This window comes from Ahaetulla prasina, chromosome 16, assembly GCF_028640845.1.
Source record: "Ahaetulla prasina isolate Xishuangbanna chromosome 16, ASM2864084v1, whole genome shotgun sequence".
NCBI classification, from domain to species: Eukaryota; Metazoa; Chordata; class Lepidosauria; order Squamata; family Colubridae; genus Ahaetulla; species Ahaetulla prasina.
This window is the reverse complement of record NC_080554.1, coordinates 10,271,181-10,296,430: the sequence shown is the minus strand read 5'-3', so window position 1 is coordinate 10,296,430 and position 25,250 is coordinate 10,271,181. Positions and strand designations below refer to the sequence as shown.

The 25,250-nt window shown below is 46.6% G+C and overlaps 2 protein-coding genes across 5 annotated transcripts in view; both read right to left on the bottom strand.

The window, feature by feature from the left end:
• Positions 1-7,989, bottom strand: part of ENG (endoglin) — a 39,264-nt gene extending 31,275 nt beyond the window's left edge. Inside the window, exon 1 of the mRNA XM_058159368.1 lies at positions 7,618-7,989. Coding sequence (XP_058015351.1) covers positions 7,618-7,678 — 61 coding nt within the window. The 5' untranslated portion in view covers positions 7,679-7,989. The remainder of the gene's footprint in view (positions 1-7,617) is intronic.
• A 6,149-nt stretch (positions 7,990-14,138) lies between these two features.
• Positions 14,139-25,250, bottom strand: part of AK1 (adenylate kinase 1) — a 43,290-nt gene continuing 32,178 nt past the window's right edge. For 3 of the 4 annotated variants that reach the window (XM_058159409.1, XM_058159410.1, XM_058159411.1), the window contains 4 exons: positions 24,809-24,972; positions 22,024-22,140; positions 19,349-19,540; positions 14,139-16,512 (listed from right to left, as the gene is read on the bottom strand). In XM_058159409.1, the coding sequence (XP_058015392.1) occupies positions 16,444-16,512; positions 19,349-19,540; positions 22,024-22,140; positions 24,809-24,972 (542 nt within the window). In that variant the 3' untranslated portion in view covers positions 14,139-16,443. The remainder of the gene's footprint in view (positions 16,513-19,348; positions 19,541-22,023; positions 22,141-24,808; positions 24,973-25,250) is intronic. The other variant, XR_009152306.1, reaches the window with a different exon arrangement.

The window sequence follows — 25,250 nt, the reverse complement described above, 5'->3', positions numbered from 1 at the left end:
CTCCCTCTCTCTCTTCTTCATTTTCTCCCTCTGTCCCTCACTTTTCCTCCCTCTCTGCCCCTTTCTTTCTTTCTTTCTTTCTTTCTTTCTTTCTTTCTTTCTTTCTTTCTTTCTTTCTTTCTTTTCTTTTCTTTTCTTTTTTCTTTTTCTCTTCTTACTTTCTTTTTAGTTTCTTACTTTCTTACTAACTTATTTGTTCGCTCATTGATTGATTGATTCATTCATTTATTCAGCTTTTTTGCTGCCTTTCTCACTGCAAGCTGACTCGGCTTACAACATCAAAATAAAACCATACATATCAGTAACCAATGAATAAAATCACAACCAAAAGGCAGATTGGAACTAAAACCAGAGGATGGGGAGGAATGGAGTGGGGTGGGTGGTGGGCGGCAGGAGCCGCCCTTGGTCGAGCCACCCCTTAAATCGGATTTCATGAAATTGACGGCGTCCTGAACTGGACTGAGCTAGGGAAAGAACTGAACCAAGCTTGCCGTCTTAAAATCTGCACCATCAGGAGATGCTTGAACCCGGTCCACTCAACGGAGATTGAGGAATCCATGTTCAAGCAGGATGCCCAAGCTCCCTTCCCCGCCTAGCCCGACACGGAGTTGTTCACTCGGCCATTGTCCTGAGTTTCCTTCTAGGACCAACCTAGGCCAGTCCCAGCCCAGCAGCATCCGAGGAAGACAAACAAGAGAGTTATCTGGCCTCTGCAGCCTGTGTCACCCTTCCCCTCTCGGAGCCCGTCTAGAAAAATAACCCGATGGGACAAGACACCGAAAGAAAGAAAGGAAAAAAAACACCTTGTGGCTACACAGGATTCTGCAGACAAGTATCTGTTTACGTTATTCCCCAGGCGCCAAAGAACTCTGCGTGAGCCGAACTCAAGAGAAAAAGGCTGTGAGATTAGATCAGCCTGGCGACAAAGGGCAAAGTCGACGGAGACGGGATTCTGCCATGGGTGGCACCGTCCGACCTCGCCAGAGGGAGGTTAAACAAGGGGGCGCGAGGAAGGAGAAGGTTCCCACGTGCGGGCGACCTACCAGGGCGTGGTTTGTGGTGGCCGGAGAAATCCACCTCTCGAAAACCTCCCATTGAGGTTGGAGACGCACCCCAAGCTAAGTAGCAGCTTCCCATCCTCTGCCTTTTTTTTTTCAGCAGAGGCTACAAAGTGGTCCACGGCGCTGGCTGTGGGTCGCCCATGGCTGGTGCGGTGTGTGCATCGCTCAAATCTCGGCGTGGAATGATTGATCATGACCGGCAGAATGAAAAAAGGGATAACCAGAGATGATTAGGGAAGGAAAAGCTGCGGATGCCTTTAAATTGTAAGACACAAAAAAGGATGGGCAGAAAAGGAAGTTTTTCCCTAGCGCCGCGTAACGGGGCTTTGAACTCTGGTGCTGGAGAAGACTCCTGCGAGTCCCTTGGAATGCAAGGCGATCCAATTTTCCAAGTCAGATCCTTTCACTCATCCATCAACTTCTCTTTTTTTCTGTCTCTTTCATCTGTCCATCCAAATTGTATCTCTATTATCCATCCATCCATATTATATCTCTATTATCTGTCCATCCATCCATCCATCCATCCGTCCAAATTATATCTTTCTCATCCATCCATCCATCCATCCATCCCAATTGTATCTCTCTTATCCCTCCATCCATCCAAATTATATCTCTCTTATCCATCCATCCATCCATCCAAATTATATCTTTATTATATCTCTATTATCCATCCATCCATCCATCCATCCATCCATCCATCCATATATCTCTATTATAACTCTCTTATCCATCCATCCATTTAAATTATATCTCTCTTATCCATCCATCCATCCATCCATCCATCCATCCATCCATCCATCCATCCATATTATATCTCTATTATATCTCTATTATCCATACATCCCAATTATATCTATTATCCATCCATCCATCCATTTAAATTATATCTCTTATTCATCCATCCATCTATCCATTCAAATTATATCTCTATTATCAGTCCATCCATCCATCCATCCTAATTATATCTATTATTCATCCACCCATCCATCCATCTATCCATCCGTATTATACCTCTATTATCCATCCATCCATTTAAATTATATCTCTCTTATCCATCCATCCATCCATCCATCCATCCATCCATCCATCCATATTATATCTCTATTATATCTCTGTTATCCATACATCCCAATTATATCTATTATCCATCCATCCATCCATTTAAATTATATCTCTTATTCATCCATCCATCTATCCATCCAAATTATATCTCTATTATCAGTCCATCCATCCATTCATCCCAATTATATCTCTATTATCCATCCATCCTAATTATATTTATTATCCATCCACCCATCCATCTATCCATCCGTATTATAACTCTATTATCCATCCATCCATTTAAATTATATCTCTCTTATCCATCCATCCATCCAAATTATATTTATTATCCATCCACCCATCCATCTATCCATCCGTATTATAACTCTATTATCCATCCATCCATTTAAATTATATCTCTCTTATCCATCCATCCATCCATCCATCCATCCATCCATCCATCCATCCAAATTATATCTCTCTTATCCATCCGTCCATCCAAATTATATTTCTAATAACCACTTCTTTAAGTTTTATACACACACACACATACACGCCTACACTTTCTCTCTCTCTCTCTCTCTCTCTCTCTCTCACACACACACACACACACACACACACACACACACACACACAGGGGGAAGAGAGAGAGAGAGAGAGAATATATGGCATTGGCCTCCTCACCCCACTGGATCCCAATTCCTGGGATTCAACATCCTTTTTGCCAGAATTCCTGCTAAGCCTGACATCTCCCATTTTTATTCCAGAATCTATATTTCTCTTCCTTTCTGTTTGTGTAATTCTCTTTCTCCCACCCACCGAGATCCTCTGGAAAGCCTTTTTCTGCAAGCATGAACCACGTTTCCCTCTCTTTTGTGTTTTCTAACAATCTCACAAGTGTTTCGTCCACTAACATGTCAGAGAACACATTGATGGGGATGGGAGTAAAAACAGATGGCTCTTTTACACTTTTTTTTTGCACTGAACTTCCTGGAAGACTTAATTCTCCATTCTTGCAAGACATGGTTTTTTTAAACTATTTCTCTTTGTTTCGCTTTCTTCTACTATTCCAGATGTTGGAGGTCAGAATGTGAACAAAGCGTTAGAGAAGGGGGAAAAACACAGCAGCAATTTTGAATCTCCTTCTTCTCCTTCTCCTCCTTCTCCTCCTCCTTCTTCTTTCTCCTTCTCCTCCCCCTCCTCCACCACCAGCACTACCTCTCCTCCTCCTCCTCCTCCTCCCCCCTCCTTTCTTCCGCCATTCTTCCATCTTTTTCTTCCTCTTCCTCCTCTTCCTCCTCCTTCTTCTTTCTCCTTCTCCTCCCCCTCCTCCACCACCAGCACTACCTCTCCTCCTCCTTTTCTTCTTCTTCTTCTTCTTCTTCTTCTTCTTCTTCTTCTTCTTCTTCTTCTTCCTCCTCCTCCTCCTCCTCCTCCTCCTCTTCTTCTTCTTCCTCCTCCTCTTCCTCCTCCTCCTTTCTTCCGCCATTCTTCCACCTTTTTCCTCCTCTTCCTCCTCCTCCTCCTCCTCCATCACACGTCCTTCTCCTTCCCTCCCGAACATTTAAAATAATATTTTCCATAAGAACTAGGTTTCGCCCCCATAAGTTCCCATTTGTGCTCGCCAAGTAGCTGGATTTCATCCAGTTTGCAAAAACATTAGAGTCACGTTTTCAATTTCTTTTCCATTTTTTTTTTAAATGGTGAGTGGGTGAAAATAGAGAATTTAGCACAGTCATCTCCCAAATGAGCTGCATTGTCAGCTACAGAAGTTCCCGTTTTGGATTTTCTCAGCCTCGAGCGACCCAGGCGTCATGTGGGAACAGCTGTGTCCTACCTTAAAAGGTTATTGTTAGCCTACCTTAAAGGGAGTGTGAAATTTTTTACACATTTCCAAATGTTTCCTCCCTCCTTCGTAACAAGCTGCCTTTTGATATTTTCTTTTTGGAAGAAAAGAAATTGTACACCTTTCCCAAATGGTCTTTTAAAATTCTAATTTCCAGGAAACCCCCCCCCCCCAAAATTAAGATATTCAAGTGAGAAAAATTGAGTAGCGCTAATAGAAGATGGAATTCAGCGCCCATCACCTTTGAAAATTCAACTAAGCAAATTTGAGTTTAATTGGCCCTTTGCAAAATGGTTCCCTTTTCCAATTTTGACTCCTGACAAATTTTATCCATCTTTTAGTCATTGTCTTTTAAAGCTGGTATTCTTAGCCCTGTAAAATCTCGCCTCACGGAGTGCGTTTTAAATTCTCCTTTGACCAATCTGGTTTCACTGGACCCCCGAGCCACTTAATTTTTTTATTTTTATTTTTACAAAGAAGGATGGTTTGAAAATATTTTTCATCCGTCCGTCAAATAAATATTTCCAAAGCCGAGAAGAATATTTCAAATATGCAGGCCCTCACTGAAAATCTGACAACTTGGTCCCATTTCATGCTAAGCCAGAGTTGCAATCAAAAACCAACAAGAAACCAGCTTGACTGCTTAAAATAATCCTTTTTTATTTAAAAAAATTGTATTGATAAAACCAGCACATAGAAATCACTTGGTATCATGCGGGAACACATCCCTTAATATGTTGCAATATTTCTTTCTGGATATAAAGGAATAATTAACGAAGTTTAGAGATAATCAAATGAAGGATGATTGGATCAAGATGGGATTTGGCTTCTATATAGAGCAGGTATTTAAAGATAGACTGCTTTTAATCATGGAGGGCTCATCTAATAATCAGGCATTAATAAACAATCATAGTTGCCTTAGGTCTTAATATCCACATAGGGAAGTGAGTTCATAATACATACACTGTACGTTACAAACAACTTCAGCACTACAAATTTTAGAATTCATTTGTAATCTATCGTATAGTCCGACCGTGTATAATTGACACTGTATTTTATTATAGATTTTAGCTGTTATTTATTATTTTGTACTAGATATTTTAAGTGTATATATACTGAGTGCTTGTATTTGTTCTGGTCGAAGACTGTAATAATAGATTGTAAACATTTTTAATCTGTTTTAATCTGGGGAAATTTTACAGTTTGGCTGTCTTGACTAGGAACGAGGGTTAAACATGGAATAAATGTTATAAATAAACCGCAGTGACATGAATACAGCGCCTGCTTTAGCAACTAGCCAACAAAAGCAGGAATAATTTGGCACCCATAGTCCAGAAAGGCCAAAGGCAAGAGCTCTTCAGAGCACGTGCAGAGTTCTTTAGCCCCCCCCCCCAGCTGATAAAAGCCACCCTAACTGAGCAATTTTAAACCAGAGAATTTGATTTTGGATTGATTTCATTGAGAAAGGAAGAGAAACTGAACTCAATTGGCTAAGTCGGTTGTGTGGTGCTTTTAGCAAACCGAATTGTGACACTTCATTTGTCGCTCCTTCTTACAGCTGGAAAAATGAGATTTGGGGCCCCACAGCAGCTTTGCGCTTTGTCACTCGACTGTGACTTAAACAAACACAGCATGGTAGCACCAACTGGTTGAACTGTAGTATTTTAGCCTTATTTGTGAGTGAGCGTGTGTGTGTGTGTATACTTTCACTCGTATTAGCTAAGAACATTCCTCAGTTTTTGGATCGCTGAATAATTGTACAAGAAACTGGAACTGATTTTTCTACCCAGAGCAGAGCTGGGGGCTGGACGCCTTGACTTCAACTGAGATTTCTCAACCCTCAATTCAACGGCGGTTTCTCAACTTTGTCAACTTTAAGCCGGGTGGACTTCAACTCCCAGAATCCCCCAGCCAGCGCGTTGGTCAGGTGAAGTCTTAGTACCCGCTTTGTAAAGCCTTAGTAAGGCCACACCTGGAACACTGCATCCAGTTTTGGTCACCACATTATAAAAAAAAGAAAGATGTTGAGACTTTGGAAAAAGTACGAAGAAGAGCAACTAAGATGATTAAAGAGACTAAAACACATGAAGAACAATTGAAGGAATTGGGTTGGGCCAGTCTAGAGAAAAGAAGGACTAAGGGGGACATGATAGCAGTCTTCCAGTATTTGAGGGGCTGCCACAAAGAAGACAGGGTCAACTTTTTTTTCAAAGCAGCAGAAGACAGGACAAGAAACAATGGATGGAAACTAATTAAGGAGAGAAGCAACCTGGAATTAAGGGGAAACTTCCTAACTGTGAGGACAATTAACTAGTGGAATAGAAGTTGTGGGTGCTTCATTGCTGGAGGTTTTTAAGAAGAGACTGGACAGCCATTTTTTTTTTTTTTTTTGTTTACATTTATACCCCGCCCTTCTCCGAAGACTCAGGGCGGCTTACAATGTATAGGGCAATTTGTCTGAAATGGCATAGGGTCTGCTGCTTGAGCAGGCGGGTTGGACTAGAAGACCTTGAAGGTCCCTTCCAGCTCTGTTCTGATTGATTGACGTTCACCTGGCTTGAAGCTGACAATGCTGAGCAACTAATCTCAACTCAAAGCAAGGTTTGTTTGTACCCGTGAACCAAATTCTGTCTTGGTGTCTCCCATCATCTGCCTACTCTAGCTCAACACTTCCAAATAGGAGAAGATATTTTGAGATCTTCTCTTGCTGCTGAAGCTGAGAAGACAGGAAACGGCTTGAAGGAACTTAAGATGGATTAGGACTTCCCTCAGATCTCGCATCTGGATTGGAGAGAAACCGAAAGAGACTTGCGGTCGTAAAGTTCCCCCTTCTTGAAGACAGACCCCAGAACTCAAATGAAGAAGCTCAGATTAGCCTCCTTCCCCAAAATGATTACAAGCCCATCACCCCTGTCCAGATGTCTCCTTCCATCTCCTCACCTTTGACAGAGTCAAGATTGCCAAGACTTCCCCTAAACGTCCCCTAAACAGCAGTATAAAAAAGATGTTGAGACCCTAGAAAGAGTGCAGAGAAGAGCAACCAGGATGATTAGGGGACAGGAGGCTCAAACATATGAAGAACGGTTGCAGGAACCGGGCATGGCTAGTCTAGTGAAGAGAAGGACCAGGGGAGACAGGATAGCATCTTCCAATATTTGGGGGGTTGCCATAGAGAGGAGAAAGGGGTCAAGCTATTATTCAAAGCACCCGAAGGCCAGACAAGGAATAATAGATGGAAACTGACCAAGGAGAGATTCAACCTGGAAATAAGGAGAAATTTTCTGACTGTCACAACAATCAACCCATGGAACAGATGTTGCCTTCAAAAGTCGTGAGAGCTTCATCGCTCAAGAAGAGACTAGACTGGCATCTGTCAAAAATGGTGTAGGGTCTCCTGCTTGGGTGGGGGGTAGTGGTGGTTGGACTAGATGACCTACCAGGTCTCTTCCAACTCTGTTCATCTGTATCTGTAACCGCTTCTGGATCCATTTTAGCGGATCCTCCAACCCGCCTTGATGGTCTCATCGATCGACCTCGATCGGTTCCAACCTCCCGAGATTCCTCTCATGAATTTGGAGAGGGGGACGGGCTCCCCTTAGACCACCATCCTCCAAAATACCCCCAATTGTAGCATCTCCCGTTTCCGACTCGAGCGAGAACGGTACTTACTTGTCGTCATGGCTGCAGGGCCAGAGATGAGAAGCAACACGGCGAAGTACCCCAAGTCCATCTCCCCGCGATTTGTGCGCGTCCCGTCTCCTCTTGGTCTCCCCTTAGCCCGTGTCCAGGGGCAAAGGGCTGGAGAAACCGGACCCCGCCGGACTGTGTCGTTGTGCAACGGGGCAAAGGACACACAGACGGTTCAGTTCGGCTTTTCTCCACTCCAGCCTCGGTCCTTTTCTGGAAAGACCCGAGGGTGATGGAGCCCAGCGAGCGAGGACCCGAAGCAACCAGGCCGAAGTTCAACAGGTTTTGGATGGAGCCAGACAGAGAACCTCCTTCTCGTCCTCCGAGCTCTCAAATGTTGAAATATTCAGGCTGGGGCTCCGCTCGGCTCTAATGATACGCCGGAGGCAGGAAATCAACTCCCTCTTTGGACGGCCTGCCAAGATTTTTGCTGCCAAAGCAAGAGAAAGGAAATGCAATTTTTCTCCCCCCCCTTCTTTTCTTTAGCTCTTTTTCTTTTCTTAAAGAGGAATTAAAAAAAAACCCTAAAAAAACCCATCTTCAAAGGATGCCAAAAAGAGAAAAAAAATTCCTAGGCTGCTGCCTGACAATGAAAAATCTCGGAGAATTAAAGACGTGATGGGTTCAACTTCTCCTTTTGGAGGTCACGGGGCGGGGAAGGGGGGAGGATGAGTTTTTAGGGAGAAAGTTTATCCTGTTTTGGGGTCGTTTTAAAACTCTTTTTTTTTTCTGGGGTGGGGGTGTCTCCTGGGCAGGAAAGTGTAGGATGAAAACTGAAACGCCGGGTTTGTTTTATGCAAGAATTTATAATTATTATTTTTTTTTGCACCCTTAGGCGGCCTCTCTTTCCTCAATTCGTGCAATCTTTTTTAAATTTAATTTAATGTGATTTTTTTTGGGCGGCTGAGATTAATGTGAACGTTTACTAAAAAAAGATGTAGGAATTTTGCACGGGGGAAGAGAAGTGAAAGCGGAAGGGACGTAGCGCCAAATGCTTTCAGTCGTTAATAGACTAAGAGGATTCTTTCCCAAGCCCCCAAATTCTCACAAATTCCAATCTGACCTTCATGAGGTCTAGCCGCTTCATTTTGTGTCAACCCCTATTTTACAGTGAGAAGGTTCTAGAGCTTTTTTGGGGGGCTGGTGTTTTGGCTTACACTATTCATGCACTAGGAGACCCCCCCTCCCTTCATGAGGTCTAGGCACTTCATTCTGTGTCAACCACTATTTTGTGGTATGTTCTACAATTTTTGGGGTGTGTGTGTGTATGTTATAGGATTAATTCACCAGCAGGCTCCTCTTTTGTTTAAAAGCTGGACCAAGGAGAGGATTGGAAAGTTTAGAAATAAAAAACGCCTCCAAATGGCTCTTTAAAACGAACAGGATTTTAATTTTAATTGTATTTTTAAATGGATTTAAAATAGGATTATGGAGTTTAGGAGCTTTCGGACAAAAAAAGAGTCTCCTGCCAGAAGTAATATATCCGAGTTTTTTGGCACTGTTCAAACAGGAAATGATCACCATCTGTAAACCGTCCAAAATTCCTTTGGCCACTGTTTGGAAAATTCCACCCGGTTGGACTAAATGACCTCCGGGTTCCCCCTCAGCGATGCTAAGAATATGGAACTTCTTCCCAGTCTCTCCTCTACAGGTAGCCCTCGACTTACGTGAGCTCAAAATTTGCATTGCTAAGGGGGGGGCAAGTCAGTTTTGCCCCGTTTTATGACCACCGTTGTTAAGTGAACCATGGCAGTCGCTAAGTCAGTCATGTGGTCATTAAGTGAATCTGGCTTCCCCATTGACTTTTGCTCGTCAGAAGGTCCCAAAAGTTGATCGCGGGACGCTCCGGCTGTCATAAATACGCACTGTCTGAATTTGGAGCACGGACGTAAGTGTGAAAAACGGTCACCTCCGTCCCCGTTGAAGCTTCGAAGGGTCGCTAAACGAACCGTCGTAAGTCAAGGACAGAACTTGGGAGGGAAAAAAATCCCTTTTTGACGGAACTCAAAAGGAAACTCTCTTTTTCCTTATGTTGCCATGAAAAATAGGAGAATTACGTTCGATTTGCCCGCTTTGGGAGCAAAAAAACTGGAAAACAAACAGCCCCCAAAGACATTCCTTTGCATTTTTTTCCATCCCGTCCTGGAACTCCGCAAACAATCCTCCAAAACTCAAATCGTCTCCCATTTACCGACCGCCTAACCCTTCATGCCCCCCTGCAAGTATTTCCTGGATACCTCCTTGTTGTTGTTTTTTTCCAGAAAAACAACACACACACACATACACAAAATTCCTCCCGGGTATTTGGACTTCTTTGACGCGAGCGATGGGGTTTGCAAAACTCCTGTTTCCTCCCCAGCTCGGCTGGTGGCCAGCGGAGAGGAAAAGAGGCAGGGAGGGTGGAAGGAAGGAGATGGCGCTGAAGGATGCCAGGAGGGCAGGCTGGGAGAAAGATAGACTGCGTTGACACCAGGGGCTCGAAGGATTGAGAGTCCCAAGTGGGTTTAGTTTGACATGATCCTCTATATTGCGATTTTTTTCAACCGTAGCAACTTTAATCTCTCTCTCTTTCTCTGTCTCTCTCTCATATATTGATTATCTATCATCTGTACATCTATATATCTCTTCTACCTATCATTTATCTGTCGTTCTGTCTGCCTTCTATTTCTATATCTATCTCTCTCCTCTACAGCTCTCTCTCTCTCTCTCTGTCTCTCTTATCTCTCTCTAATCTATCCTTCATCTACCGGTATCTATATCATCTATCATCTTTTAGCTATCTTTGTCCTCCATCATCCATCCATCCATCCACCCCCACCCCCATCCATCCATCCATCCATCCATCCATCCATCCATCCATCCATCTATCTATCTATCTATCTATCTATCATTTATCATCCATCCATCCATCCACTATATTATCTATTTATCATCTCTCTCCCCTCCCTCTCCTTCCCTCCCTCTCCTCCCTCCTTCTCTCCTCCTCTCTCCTCCTTCTCTCCCTCCTTCCTCTCTCCTCTCCTCCTCCTCCTCTCTCTCCCTCTCTCCCTCCTTTCTCCCTCCTTCTCTCCTTCCTCTCTCCCTCCCTCCTCCTCTCTCCTTCCCTCCTCCCTCCTCTCTCTCCTCCTCTCTCCCTCCCTCCTCTTTCTCTCCCTCCTTTCCTCTCTCCTTCTCTCCCTCCTCTCTCCCTCCTTCTCTCCCTCCCTCCCTCTCTCCTTCCCTCCCTCTCCCTCCCTCCCTCCCTCCCTCTGTCTCTGAGTGGGGAATTCTGGGAGTTGGTCCACCCAATGTAAAGTTGCCAAGGTTGAGGAACGTTGCACTACAGCTAGTCCTCCACTTACGACCACAACGGAGCCCCAAATTTCTGTTGTTAAGGGAGACATTTGTTAAGTGAGCTTTGCCCCATTTTACGGCCTTTCTTGCCACAGTTGTTAAGTGAATCCCTTCAGTTGTTTAGTTAGCAACGCAGTTGGGAAACGAATCCGGCTTCCCCCTTGACTTTGCTCATCAGAAGGGCACAAAAGGGGATCACACGACCCCCGGGACTCTGCAACCGTCATAAGTACGAGTCGGTTGCCAAGCCTCTGAATATCGATCCCCTAACCATGGGGGAATGCTGCCCCACGGTCGTAAAGTGTGAAAAAAATGGTCGCAAGTCCCTTTTTCCAGCGCCGTTGTGACTTCGAACGGTTGCTCGACGCACCGTCGTAAGTCAGGGACCAGCTGCAGCGGGCGAGAAAGTTGCCCTTCAGCGCCGGGGGTGGGGGACAAACTTCGAAGGCTGGAGAAAGAATCGGAGACGCGACTCCCCAATTTCGCCGTCTCTTAAACCGGCTGCTTGTCCGAGATGCTTCGGCCCAGACAGAGAGGCATCCTTGTGGAATGGAGCAGGGCTGGTGGGGGGGGCGGGGGGCGAAGGATGCACGCGTGTGAGGAAAGTGTGTGTGTGTAGGGGGGGGTTCACATCCTCCTGCCCCGACATTCCAGCCACGTGCCGTGTCCCACGGCGGCGGCTTTCCAGATGTCTGCGGGGAGGAATCTCTCGGTCACAGCCAGGCTCGTCCGTTCCTGTTTATCGCTGCGGCTCCTTGGAGATTATTTGATGACTCGGGAGATCTGAGCCTGTTTGTCCAGTCGGTTTCCTTCCCTGGTCGCCTGTCCGTCTCCCCGAGGCCGACTTGTGGCTGACCTCGTCGAGGGAGGGCGGGGGCCTTCGATGGGGAAGGGCAGAGCGGATGGCCTGGTTCCCTGGTACGTGGGCAGCCCTCCCCGCGCCTTGCACCTTACACGCAGGGGACCTCGCCATGCCTTAGACCAGGGGTTTCCAACTTTGGCAACTTTAAGATTTGTGGACTTCAACTCTCAGCAAAGCTGGCTGAGGAATTCTGAGAGGTGGAAGTCCGCAAGTCTTAAAAGTTGCCAAGGTTGGAGACCCCTGCCCTAGACATCTTGAGTCAGCTAACAACCTTGGTCGTAAGTCAAAAACTAAACGTATCACAGCCTTGGATAGTGCCAGCGATATTCCGATGGTATTTCCTCTCTCACATCTCTATTCTGTCTGTCTGTCTATCCATCTATGATTTCTCTCTGTTATCAATCTATCCATTCATTCATCCATTCATCTATATCTCTATATCTCTTTCGTTTGAAGACCATTTGACGGCCGTCTCCAGGGGGGCCTTCCACCAGGTCCGCCTGGTTCGGCAGTTGCGCCCCTTCCTTGATCGGGATGCCTTGTGCACAGTCACTCACGCACTCGTTACCTCTCGCTTGGATTATTGTAATGCTCTCTACATGGGGCTCCCCTTGAGGTGCACTCGAAGGCTTCAGTTAGTCCAGAATGCAGCTGCACGGGTGATAGAGGGAGCGTCGCGTAGCTCCCATGTAACACCCCTCCTGCGCAGACTGCACTGGCTACCTGTGGCCTTTCGGGTGCACTTTAAGGTTTTGGTTATGACCTTTAAAGCGCTCCATGACTTAGGACCTGGGTACTTACGGGACCGCCTGCTGTTACCACATGCCTCCCACCGACCCGTACGCTCTCACAGAGAGGGACTTCTCAGGGTGCCGTCCGCCAAGCAATGTCGGCTGGCAGCCCCAGGGAAGGTCCTTCTGTGGGGCTCCACACTCTGGAACGAACTTCCCCCGGGTTTACGCCAAATACCTGACCTTCGGACCTTTCGCCGCGAACTGAAGACACATCTTTTCATTCGCGCGGGGCTGGCTTAAATTTTATTGATTTTATAATTTTTATTACTAATTTTAAATGGGGTTTTAGTTTTCTATACATTTTAAATTTTTAGGCTAATTATAATAAGTTTTTTAATCTTGCATTTTATACTGTATATTGTCTTGTCTGTTTTTATTTTGCCTGTACACCGCCCTGAGTCCTTCGGGAGAAGGGCGGTATAAAAATCAAATAAATAAATAAATAAATAAATAAAATCTCTTTCAACTCTCTCTTCTCTCTCATCTATCTATGTATCTATCTATCTGTCTGTCTGTCTGTCTGTCTATCTATCTATCTATCTATCTATCTATCTATCTATCTATCTATCTATCTATCTATCTATCTACCTACCTACCTACCTATTTATATATCTACAGTAATCATCTATATCTCCCATTTCTTTGTCTGTCTCTCTATTCTTGCTGATCTCTCTCTCTCTCTCCATCTATGAGCTGTAGTGGCACAGTGGTTAGAATGCAGTATTGCAGGCTAATTCTGCCCACTGCCACCAGTTCGATCCTGACTGGCTGAAGGTTGACTCAGCCTTTCATCCTTCCAAGGTCAGTAAAATGAGGATCCAGATTGTTGGGGGCAAGAGGCTGACACTGTAAACCACTTAGAGAGGGCTGTAAAAGCACCGTGAAGTGGTATGCAAGTCTAAGGGCTATTGCTATTTCTATGTCTGTCTGTCTATTATCTCTATCATCTATCTATCATCTGTCTACCTACCTACCTACCTATCTATCCATTCATCTATCCATAAATCATCTATCTATCCATCCATCCATCATCTATCCATCCATCCATGATCTATCTATCTACCCATCCATCCATCTATTATCTATCTATCTATCTATCTATCTATCTATCTATCTATCTATCTATCTATCTATCTATCTATCTATCATCTATCATCTATATGTATCATCCATTTATCTATCTATTATCTATCTATTTATCTATCTATCTATCATCTATCATCTATATCTATCTATCAACCATTTATCTGTCTGTCTGTCTGTCTGTCTGTCTATCATTATTGTTATCCAATCAGGATATCTCTATCACTACCCAAGATTGTGATATAGGTAGCCCTCAACTTACGACCGTTCATTGAGCGATTGTTTGAAGCTAGGTCTTTTTGTAACCTTTACAAACCATGAAGGGTCTTCCTTCAAACAGCATCAAAGCTAACCCTCCAATTTTTTTTAAAAAAAAAATAATCTCCCCCCCTCCAATTTTGAAATAACACAACTCTTATCAAACACGAGACTTTTGTTTAAATGCTCTTTAATAACCATCTGATCAAATACATTCAGACCGTAGGCCGGGTCCTTTAAGACTTTGAGCGGGGAAGGGGTTGCTGTCTCCCCTTCCCACCTCTTGTAAATATTTGGACCAAATTAAAGAGAGAGAGAGAGAGAGAGAAAGGAGCAGCCAAGAAATCTTTAGAAAGCCTTTGTGACGTGTGGCAACCCTAAACGAAAATCTGGAGAAACAGCAGCTTTTGAAGGGTATTTTTACAGATAAGGAAGCAACACACACAAACACACACAGACACTGAAAAATCCTCTTCGGTTCCTTCCTTCCCCCTTCTTCTTTTTTTCTCAACACCTCCCCCCCCAAAAACAGACCCTTACTTTAGAGAAGGAAAATAAGAAGAAGAAGAAAGGAGAAATTTTTGCAGAGGATTCAAAGGGAAAAGGCAACCTGTGATCAGCAATGTTTTGTCGCTAAGGAAATTCGGCACGCAAGGATACACAAAGCCGGGACTTGGTGTGCGTGTTTGTGTGAGTTTGCGTGTGTGTGTGTAAGACTGGGGGGGGGAAACAGCCTTGCACGCACATACACACATACACACACACCCTTTCCTTGTTCTCTCCCCGGGGAGAAAGCCTGCACGCCGGCTGGATTTCTGAATTTTAAAGTTGCAAGCTTTTGAATTTTCTTCCCGGGAAATGGTCGGAATTGGTTTATAATGCAGAGGGGAGCTTGGAGGTTGGATAAAAATTTGTGGGTTTTTTTCCTTCCAAGTAGATCGCCTGTCTACTAGTCTAGTAGCTAGTAGACAGACAGCTAGTAGACAGATAGTTAGTCGAGGAGTCTCCAACCTTGGCAACTTTAAGCCTGGAGGACTTCAATTCCCAGAATGCCCCAGCCAGCTTTGGGAGTTGAAGTCCTCCAGGCTTAAAGTTGCCAAGGTTGGAGACCCCTGAGCTAGTCTGTCAAGGTTTGGGGAGTTTGTGTCTCCTTGAAAAACCGGAGGGAATGGGCAAATGAAGAGGTTCAAATCTCTTTTCTCCCTGTAATAAGGAAAAAGCTGTTTTATTGTACCTTTTTGTGGCTTCTGAGACCGTAGCAAGAAACGCAGGAAAGGACTGAAGAATTTGTCACTTGTAAAGTTGGCTGGGTTGAACCTTGCCTGCATGTAGAAACGTAGCTTCTAAAGCAGAGGTCTTCAAAATTGGCAGCTTTTAAGATTTGTGGACTTCAACTCCCAGCTATGCTGGCTGGAGAATTCTGGGAGTTGAGGTCCACAAGTCTTAAAGCTGCCAAGTTTGAAGACCTCCGTTCTAAAGGATCTTATCTCTTGGCAGGCCAACAGGTTATAGCTTCCTTCTAAAGGAAACTCCACTTTATCGGCCTGGTTCAAGAATTTCAACCACCACAGATCCAAAAAGTGGTTTCAAAGCCTCAGAAGCGCCTTCTGGCATTATTCCTATCAAGGTGGGAAATGCTCCAGAGCAGGGATCTCCAACCTTGGCAACTTTAAGCCTGGTGGACTTCAACTCCCAGAATCCCCCAGCCAGCAAAGCCAGGAGTTGAAGTCCACAAGTCTTAAAGCTGCCAAGTTTGAAGACCTCTGCTTTAGAAGCTACGTTTCTACATGCAGGCAAGGTTCAACCCGGCCAACTTTACAAGTGAAAGCTGGCTGGGGGATTCTGGGAGTTGAAGTCCACCAGGCTTAAAGTTGCCAAGGTTGGAGACCCCTGCTCCAGAGGATTTCAGACTACAACACCCATCGCTCTCCAGCCAGCCAGCCTTTTTTCCACTCCCCCTGCAGATCTTGGCCGGGATTCAAGATCCGTTTTTGGGGAGTACGGATTGAGGAGGATGGGATCTGTAGTCCACCCTTCCAGAGGAGCTCAGGAGCGGTTCGAGATTGTCCTCAGACCCATCTTGGAATTTGATATGGAGCGCTTCTTCTCCATTCCTGGAAAACAAGACCGAGGAGGCACGTTTTTCTCCTCCCCCCCCTCCACTCCGCTCGCCATGTTGGAGGGTGAAAAATTCCATTTTTTTAAAAAAAATATGCAAAGGATGAAAACATCTCATCTCACGAAAGCCAGATTTACTTTGCGAGAGGAGGTTGTAAGGAAGCTGGGCGCATTGTCCTTGAAATTTCCTCCATGGGGCCTCTGTCCAGCGAAAACAGGATGAAGGCACTTCCTCCCCAGCGGTCTTTGGAGATGAAAAGGGAGGCAGAGCGGCCGGGGGTGGGAGGGGAGGGGCGCATCTACACAGATCTGAGTCTTGGGAGGGGGAGGGGATGAAGCTCCTCGGGGAAGCTGGGGGTTTTACTTGAGGACATCCAGATGAGTGCAGACTTGCTTGAAGACATCATCTACGGTGCCTTCCGCGTTGACCTGAAGGTAGGGAGAAAGCCACAGGGCTCAGGAGAGGAATCCTGAAGTTGCCTTCTTCTCAGACAACATCCAAGCATCGCTGTCCACCCTCCCTCCATGGAATCTTGAAGGAATCCTAAGCAAGTTGAATGTCGGAGAGAGGTCCACCAGCTTAGGGGGGTTTCAAAGAGAAAATGGGAGGACCACGAGAAGACCCATCTGAGCTGGAGGAGCCTATCTTCTCCCTGACCATTCTTGGTGCCCAGGTTCATACAGCTGCCTAAGCCATCAGGTGGATTTCAAGGGGAAGCCAAGCTTGATGCCTTCAAAACATGCTTTGGGCTAGTGTTGTGTCTGCACCCCCCGAGCCGGGCCCCCTGCCAGAAAATGACTTGGAAAGTGAAGGGGAAGGGCTGGCTTCCCTGGCTCAGCTCCAGGAGCCAGAGGCAGGCCAGGTGGAGGAGATAACGAGGCCTCCGTCCCCTGACTCTTTCCCTCCCCCCAGACCACGCCTCCAGACCCAGCTGATGGCAATCAGGCCTGGCTGAACCCTAGGTTTCGGAGGCAGGAGAGGCGGGAACAACAGAAGCAGGGGTGGGGCAGGCCTAGGAAGTGCAGAGTCATGGAGCCACACCCCACAGGATATAAAAGCAGCAAGGGCTGCTATGCCTCTTCGTAGCAGGCAAATCAACAGCTTGACTAGAGCTGAAGTACTGTTTGTTGACTCATCAGCATCAAGGGAGATAACAGAGACACTTGGCAGACGGTCGCTAGTTTGCTGCCAGAGCTGATAGTGCCGGCTAATTAAGCCATCGCTCGGATGGAGGCGAGGGGGGACAGAACAGCTTTGCTGTTGAGCACATTCAACACTTCTTCATTCCATGAAAACAACGTTAAAACTTCTCATGGTTTAGGACCGTGATGGCGAACCTATGGCGCATAGCCATATCAGTGGGCACGTGAGCTCAGCTCTGGCGTGCATGTGCGCGCCGGCCAGCTGATTTTTGGGCCTTCTGGGCCCACCGGAAGTTGGCCAATGGGCCGTTTTTAGCCTCCGGGAGGACCTCCAGAGGGGTGTGTGTGGGAAAGGAAGTTTTCGCCCTCCCCAGACTCCTAGAAAGGCTCTAGAGCCAGGTGAGAGACAAAAACAGGCCTAGCGGGCCATCGCGTCCCTGGGGTGGGGGGGTCGTGCATGCATGCGCGGGGGTGGGGCGCATAGAATTATGGATGTGGGCACACGCGTGACAAAAGGTTAGCCATCCCTGGTTTAGGATGATGGGCAAAGCCCAAAACACCCCATCTAAGTCTGAAGATAACACACACACACACACACACACACACCAATTCTGCTTCGAAGAGGAGGATCCATCTTCAAATCTTGGTCCTACCACAAGGTCAACCCTTCCAATCTTGGGAATTGCTTCCTCCCCACCCAAGTCCCATTTCCCTTCTGCTTCTCTCCGAAATCCTCCCACTCTTGGCGTGGACCTCTTCCCTCCGCTGGCAGCCAATTAGTCAGCGCCTTGCTATGCCGAGCAGGATAAGACCTGGAGGGAAGCCCCTGAGAATAATGAATGATTCTGGCCCATCCTCACAACTCAGGAGAACGGGGTGGGGGTGGGGGTCCTTTCGTTGCCTGTGATAGCTCGGTCAGTTCAAAATACTCTAGGTAAGATTCCCTGAAGAGGCTGACCTAGCTCCTTAAATGTAAAGGGGAAGGAAGGAAGGAAGGAAGGAAGGAAGGAAGGAAGGAAGGAAGGAAGGAAGGAAGGGGAGGGAGGGAGGGAGGAAGCAAGGAAGGAGGGGAGGGAAGAAGAGAGGGAGGGAGGGAAGTGGAAGGAAGGAAAGAGGGAGGCGAGGGAAGAAGGAAGGAGAGGGAGGGGAGAAGAGGAAAGGAAAAGGAGGGAGGGAATGAGGAAGGAAGGAAGGAAAGAGGGAGTGGAGGAAAGGAAGGAAGCAAGAAAGGGAGGGGAGGGAGGGAAGGTATTGAGGAAGGAAGGAAGGAAAGAGGGAGGGAAGGAAGAAAGAAAGAAAGAAAGAAAGGGAGGTCAGGGAGGGAGGGAAGCAGTGGTGGGATCCAGCCAGTTCGCACCATTTTGGGAGAACCGGCTGTTAACTTTCTGAGCAGTTTGGTGAACTGGTCGTTGGAAGAAATCATTAGGGCAGAGAACCGGTTGTTAAATTACTTGAATCCCACCACTGGAGGGAAGGGATTGAGAAAGGAAGGAAGGAAAGAGGGAGGGAAGGGAAGGAAGAAAGAAAGAAAGGGAGGTGAGGTAGGGAAGGGAATGAGGAAGGAGGGAAGGAAAGGGAGGGGAGGGAAGGGAGAAAGAAAGAAAGGGAGGTGGGAAGGAAAGAGTATGAGAAAGGAAGGAAGGAAGGAAAGAAAGAGGGAGGGGAGGGAGAGAAGGAAGGAAGGAAAAAAAGAAAGAAAGAAAAAGAAAGAAAGGGAGATGAGAGGGAAGGGAATGAGGAAGGAAGGAAGGAAGGAAGGAAGGAAAGAGGAGGGAAGGAAGGAAGAAAGAAAGGGAGGGAGGGAGGGAAGGGATTGAGGAAGGAAGGAAGGAAAGTGAGGGGAGGGAAGGAAGAAAGAAAGGGAGATGAGAGGGAAGGGAATGAGAAAGGAAGGAAGGAAAGAGGGAGGGGAGGAAAGGAAGGAAGAAAGGGAGGGGAGGGAGGGGAGAGAAGGGAATGAGGAAGGAAGGAAAGAAGGGGCAAATGGCTCAGCCAATAATTTTTACAAGTGGATGAAATGGATCCCTCTGGATCCCAACCGCATCTCCTGAAAACTACGTTTCCAATTTCAGACAAAAGGTCAATTCGTGTGAGAGATTTCCAAGCCCTCCACCTGACTCACCTTGCGGACAATCCCCTTCTTCTCGTAATAGGCGATGACGGGCTCGGTGGCCTTATAATAGGTGTCCAAACGCTTCTTGATGGTCTCCTCGTTGTCGTCGACGCGCCCGCTGGTTTCTCCTCGTTTCAGCAGCCGTTTCACCATCGTGTCCTTCCCAGCGTCCACGTATAGCAACAGCGTGGGGGCAGCGATCTGCTCAGGAAAGTTCAAAGACAAGTCAAGGTGAGCAAGAGAGGAAGAGGAAGAGGAAGAAAAGGAGAAGAAAAAGGAGGAGGAAAAGGTTCAGGAAAAGATAGATCAGGAGGAGGAGGAAGAAGAAGAGGAGAAAAAGAAATAAGTAGATAGATAAAAGGGGGAAGGAGGAGATAAATGCAAAAGAAGGAGAAAGAGGAGAAGGAGAAAGAGAAGGAGAAGAAGATAGAAGAAGATAAGGAAGAGAAGGATCAGAAAAGAGAAGGAGGAGGAGGATAAAGATAGATGAGAAGATAGATGAGAAGGAGGAAGAAGAGAAGAGATGAAAAGTAGATAAAAAGGGAGGAAGAGAAGATAGAAAAGGAGAAGGAGAAGAAGATAGGTGAAAAGAGGAGGAGGAGAAGAAGAAGAAGAAAAGGGGAGGAAGAGGAGGAGGAGATGAAAAGGAGAAGGAGAAAGAGAAGGGAAAGAAAATAGATGAAGATTGAGGAGGAGGAGGAGAGGATAGATGCGAAAGAGGAGAAGGAGAAGAAGACAGAAGAAGATAGATAAGGAAGAGGAGGAGGAGAAAAAAAAAGAAAAGGAGGAGGATAAAGTTAAGGAGAAGATAGAAGAAAAGATAGATGAGAAGGAGGAGGAAGAGAAGAGATGAAAAGTAGATAAAAAAGGAGGAAGAGAAGATAAAGAAGGAGAAAGGAGGAGAAGATAGGTGAAAAGAAGAAGAGGGGAGGAAGAGAAGGAGATGAAAAGGAGAAGGAGAAAGAAGAAGGAAGGAAAATAGATGAAAAGAAGATGGAGGAAGAGAGGATAGATGAGAAAGAGAAGGAGAAAGAGGAGAAGGAAAAGAAAAAGAAGATCAAGTTTGCAATTATTCGGTCCTCCACACAAGTCCTCTTAAGCCCACCTTCACGAATTTCGCGGGGCACTTTCTGTTAACGGATTAATAACGGTGGGATGGCAAAAATCAAAGCATCTTGCAACCCATTCAACAAAACTTAACGAGATTGAGCCAAAAAAACAGCCCGTCCTAATTAGTTGCTAAAAACCAAATCCATATTTATTTATTTATTTTTGGCCCAGCAGAAGATGGTGAGAAGAGATTGATTGCACTGCCCTCTCGTGGCTTTATCCCGCTGTTACCAGGGCCAGCACCGAAGACAGCCTTCCAATCATATTAATAATAATTCAATAATAACAACGCCTGTCGTGCCCAAAATCAAAAGCTTCCTGGAGGGAAAAAAACAACAACAGAGAGAAATATTCCCAAGCTCTGAAATCTGGAGTCCCAAAGGTGTTTTTTTTTTCAAGAGACAACTGGATTTTATGGATTTTCTCTGAAGAGGTTTCGCTTCTCATCCACAAAGTGTTGTGGCTCCAGCCCCCGAACCTGGCCCCATGCCCGAAAGTGACTCTGAGAGTGAGGGGGAAGGGCCGGTAAGGCTTACATCAGAAGCACCGATTCCTTTGGCCCGGCTCCAGGAGCCAGAACCAGGCCAGTCGGAGGACGTAATGAGGCCGTCATCCCCTCATTCCTCCCTTCCCCAGGCTACGCCTTCAGACCCAGCTGATAATCATACTAATCAAGCCTGGATCGACCCGCGCTTCAGAAGATTAGAGAGGCAGCGTCATCAAAGGGAAGGAGCCCCACCCCACAGGATACATGAGCTTTGGGACTGCTCTCAGTTCCACGGGAAGCAAATTAGCTGAACCGTGTCGAAGTGAGCTGAAGTCTTAATCTGTTTGAAGTTTTTGGCAGGCAGCTGCGCTTTCTCAGCCAGGACTGATAGGAGCCGTGAATCCACTGGTTGTAGGCCAGCTCATTACTCCAAAGTGAGGACGGAGACAGAACAAGAAACTTCTTCAGCGGTGACTGGATGGTGGTGGGGAATAGAAGGATTTATATTCCTATATATTTATATTCCTCTATATTCCTGTCTGGGGATGCAGTGGCTAAGACACTTAGTGCGTCGATCGTAAGGTCGGCAGTTTAGCGGTTCGAATCCCTAGTGTCGCGTAATGGGGTGAGCTCCCGTGACTCGTTCCCAGCTTCTGCCAACCTAGCAGTTTGAAAGCACGTAAAAAAAATGCAAATAGAAAAATAGGGACCACCTTTGGTGGGAAGGGAACAGCGTTCCATGCGCCTTTGGCGTTGAATCATGCCAGCCACATGACCACGGAGACGTCTTCGGACAGCGCTGGCTCTTTGACTTTGAAATGGAGATGAGCACCCCTGGGAAGCTGGGACAAGTCACGGGAGCTCACCCCCTTACGCGGCACTAAGGATTCGAACTGCCAAACTGCCGACCTTTCGATGGACAAGCTTAGCGTCTTAGCCGCTGAGCCACCTGCAAAACCGTAGATTTGCACGTTACGCTCAAATGTGCTCAAATGTGCCTTGCAAATCCACCTGCAGACCCAGGAAATTAATTTTCCCCCAGAGAGAGAGAGAGAGCAAGACTTGAGAGTCACTACCACGTTCTTACCTTCTTCTCAAATTCCACGCCTTGGTTCACCTCCCGGGGATAACCGTCAATCAGGTAGCCCTTGGACTGGTCTGCTTTGGCCAACATGGCGTCTCTCAGCATGTCCAGGACAGTGTCCTGCAGACGAAGAGTTTGGAGTAAGGAGCAATTTTGCAAAGTTTGGGAGGGGGAAAAATTCCAGAGCTTCTGGATTCACAGAACTGGGAAAGGAGCTTGGATTGGGTTCCCCGCTGATGGGATATTTCTAACCCAAGACCATCCTGCATCTGTTCCTCTATTTATTTATATTCCGCCTTACAACACTGTTGATGTGGCTTTCTCGATTTTATTTACACAACAGCCAGCGCAGGGAGTCCTTGGCCACAAAGGCGCCCCACATTTTCTGCGGTTAAGCAAGGCGTTTGCTAAGTGGATTCTGCCTTGTTTTACGACCGTGCGTCGTGAAGGAACTGATAAGTTAAATCTGGTGGTGAAGGAAATTTGGATTTCCCTTTGACTTTGCTTGCCAGATGGTCGCAAAAAGGGATTGTGTGTCCCCCCGGACAAACTGCGACCATCATAAATATGAATCAGTTGTCAAGCCTCTGAGTTGGTGGTTTTCTTGCAGATGTTTCATGACCCAACTAAGGAACATCATCAGTACTAGAAGGGAGAGGAGGAGGAGGAGGAGATGGGTGGAGGAAGGAGAAGGAGAAGAAGAGGAAGAGGAGGAGGAGGAGGAAGAAGAAGAAGAAGAAGAAGAAGAAGAAGAAGAAGAAGAAGAAGAAGAAGAAGAAGAAGAAGAAGAAGAAGAAGAAGAAGAAGAAGAAGAAGAAGAGGAGGAGGAGGAGGAAGAGGAAGAAGAAGAAGAAGAAGAAGAAGAAGAAGAAGAAGAAGAAGAAGAAGAAGAGGAAGAAGAAGAAGAAGAAGAAGAAGAAGAGAAGAAGAAGAAGAGAGAAGAAGAAGAAGAAGAAGAAGAAGAAGAAGAAGAGAAGGAGGAGGAGGAGGAGAAGGAGGAGGAGGAGAAGGAAGAAGGAAGAAGAAGAAGATGAAGAAGAAGAAGAAGAAGAAGAAGAAGAAGAAGAAGGAGGAGGAGGAGGAGGAGAAGAAGAGAAGAAGAAGAAGAAGAAGAAGAAGAAGAAGAAGAAGAAGAAGAAGAAGAAGAAGAAGAAGAGGGCTGTGCGGTCCTTGGTGGTCTCTGAGCTTGGTGGTTTTCTTGCAGACATTTCACGACCCAACTAGGTAACATCATCAATGCTAGAAGGGAGAGGAGGAGAAGGAGGAGATGGGTGGAGGAAGGAGAAGGAGAAGAAGAGGAAGAGGAAGAGGAGGAGGAAGAGGAGGAGGAGGAGGAGGAGGAGAAGAAGAAGAAGAAGAAGAAGAAGAAGAAGAAGAAGAAGAAGAAGAAGAAGAAGAAGAAGAAGAAGAAGAAGAAGAAGAAGAAGAAGAAGAAGAAGAAGAAGAAGAAGAAGAGGGCTGTGCGGTCCTTGGTGGTCTCTGAGCTTGGTGGGTTTCTTGCAGATGTTTCATGACCCAACTAGGGAACATCATCAGTGCTAGAAGGGAGAGGAGGAGGAGGAGGTGGTGGTGGAGGAGGAAGAAGAAGAAAAAAAAAGGAGGAGGAGGAGGAGGAGGAGGAGGAGGTGGAGGAAAGGGCTGTGGGATCCTTGGTGCTCTCTGAGCTTGGTGGTTTTCTTGCAGACGTTTCATGACCCAACTAGGGAACATCATCAGTGCTAAAAGGAGGTAGAGGAAGAGGAGGAATGTGGGTCATGCTGCAACGGTGGTGTTAAAAGCAATCATGTCATTTTTCCCCCCCAGTACTTTTGTAACTTTGAATGGACACTAAAGCAAACCATTGTAAGTCAAGGACGTAAGTCAGACGGAAGAGGAAAATAATCACGAGACCATTTCCAGATACTGGGAATTTGTGTCGTGATTGTGGTGCGGCGTGGCTGTCTATTCACTTGGGCGTTTGGCTTCGGATTATGGACAGCCTGGCCCCTTGGAGTCAAATTGGGTTGGGATTTAAGAGCAGGAGATGAAGGAAGGCAACACCACGGAAGATCTCCAAGGCTGAGGAACATCAGAAGCAGCGGTGGGTTGCTCCTGGTTCTGTCCGGTTCGTGCGAACCTGTTCTGTCCCCCTTCACCTCCGTCCGAGCAATGGCTTAATTAGCCGGCACTATCAGCTCTGGCAGCAAAATAGCGAGCGCCTGCCAAGTGTCTCTGTTACCTCCCTCCACGCCGATGAGTCACTCAGGAACAAACTTCAGCTCTTAGTTAAATAGTTAATTTGCCTACTACAAAGAGGCACAGCAGCTCTTGCTGCCTTTATATCCTGTGGGGTGTGGCTCCATTACTCAGCACTTCCTAGGCCTGCCCCACCCCTGCTTCTGTTGTTCCCTCCTCTCCTGCCTATGAAACCTAGGGTCCAGCCAGGCCTGATTGCCATCAGCTGGGTCTGGAGGCGTGGCCTGGGGGGGAAAGAGCCAGAGGACGGAAGCCTCGTTATCTCCTCCACCTGGCCTGTCTCTGGCTCCTGGAGCTGAGCCAGGGAAGCCGGTACTCCCGAGGTAAGTCCTGACGGCCCTTCCCTCTCACTTTCTGAGTCACTTTCTGGCAGGAGGCCCGGCTCGGGGGGGCACAGACACAACAGAACCGGTACTAAAAGTAGCAGGAGGTTCTACCCACCTGCCCGGATGTCATAATGGACGATCTGCGCATGCGCAGAAGCGCTTCCATTGCGAACCGGTAGTCAAGATAAAGTAGAACCCAACCCTGATCAGAAAGTCTTCTAACTCACCAGAGGGACCAACTCTCCTTTCTCCATGATGGCCGAAAGCTTCTTCCCCCTCTCCGAGCCGGAGCTAACTTCCGCTCGTAGCAGGTCACCGGTGGACAAGTGGGTATAGCCATATTTTTGGACGATCCTCTCGCACTGCGTTCCTTTCCCAGAACCTGGCCCTCCTGTAGAAGACATGGAGCAATTCAGGCGCAAAATTAGGGATTAAAAATAATCAATAAAGGAGAATATTTGTAGCTCAGGATTGAAACGAGGGGTCCTCGGCGCTCTCTGAGCTTGCTTGTTTTCTTGCAGGCGTTTCATGACCCAACTAGGGAACATGATCAGTGCTAGAAGGGAGGAGGAGGAGGAATGTGGGTCCTTGGAATGTGAGTTTAGTTGTTTTCTCGCAGACGTTTCATGACCCAGCTAGGGAACATCATCAGTGCTACAAGGAAATGGG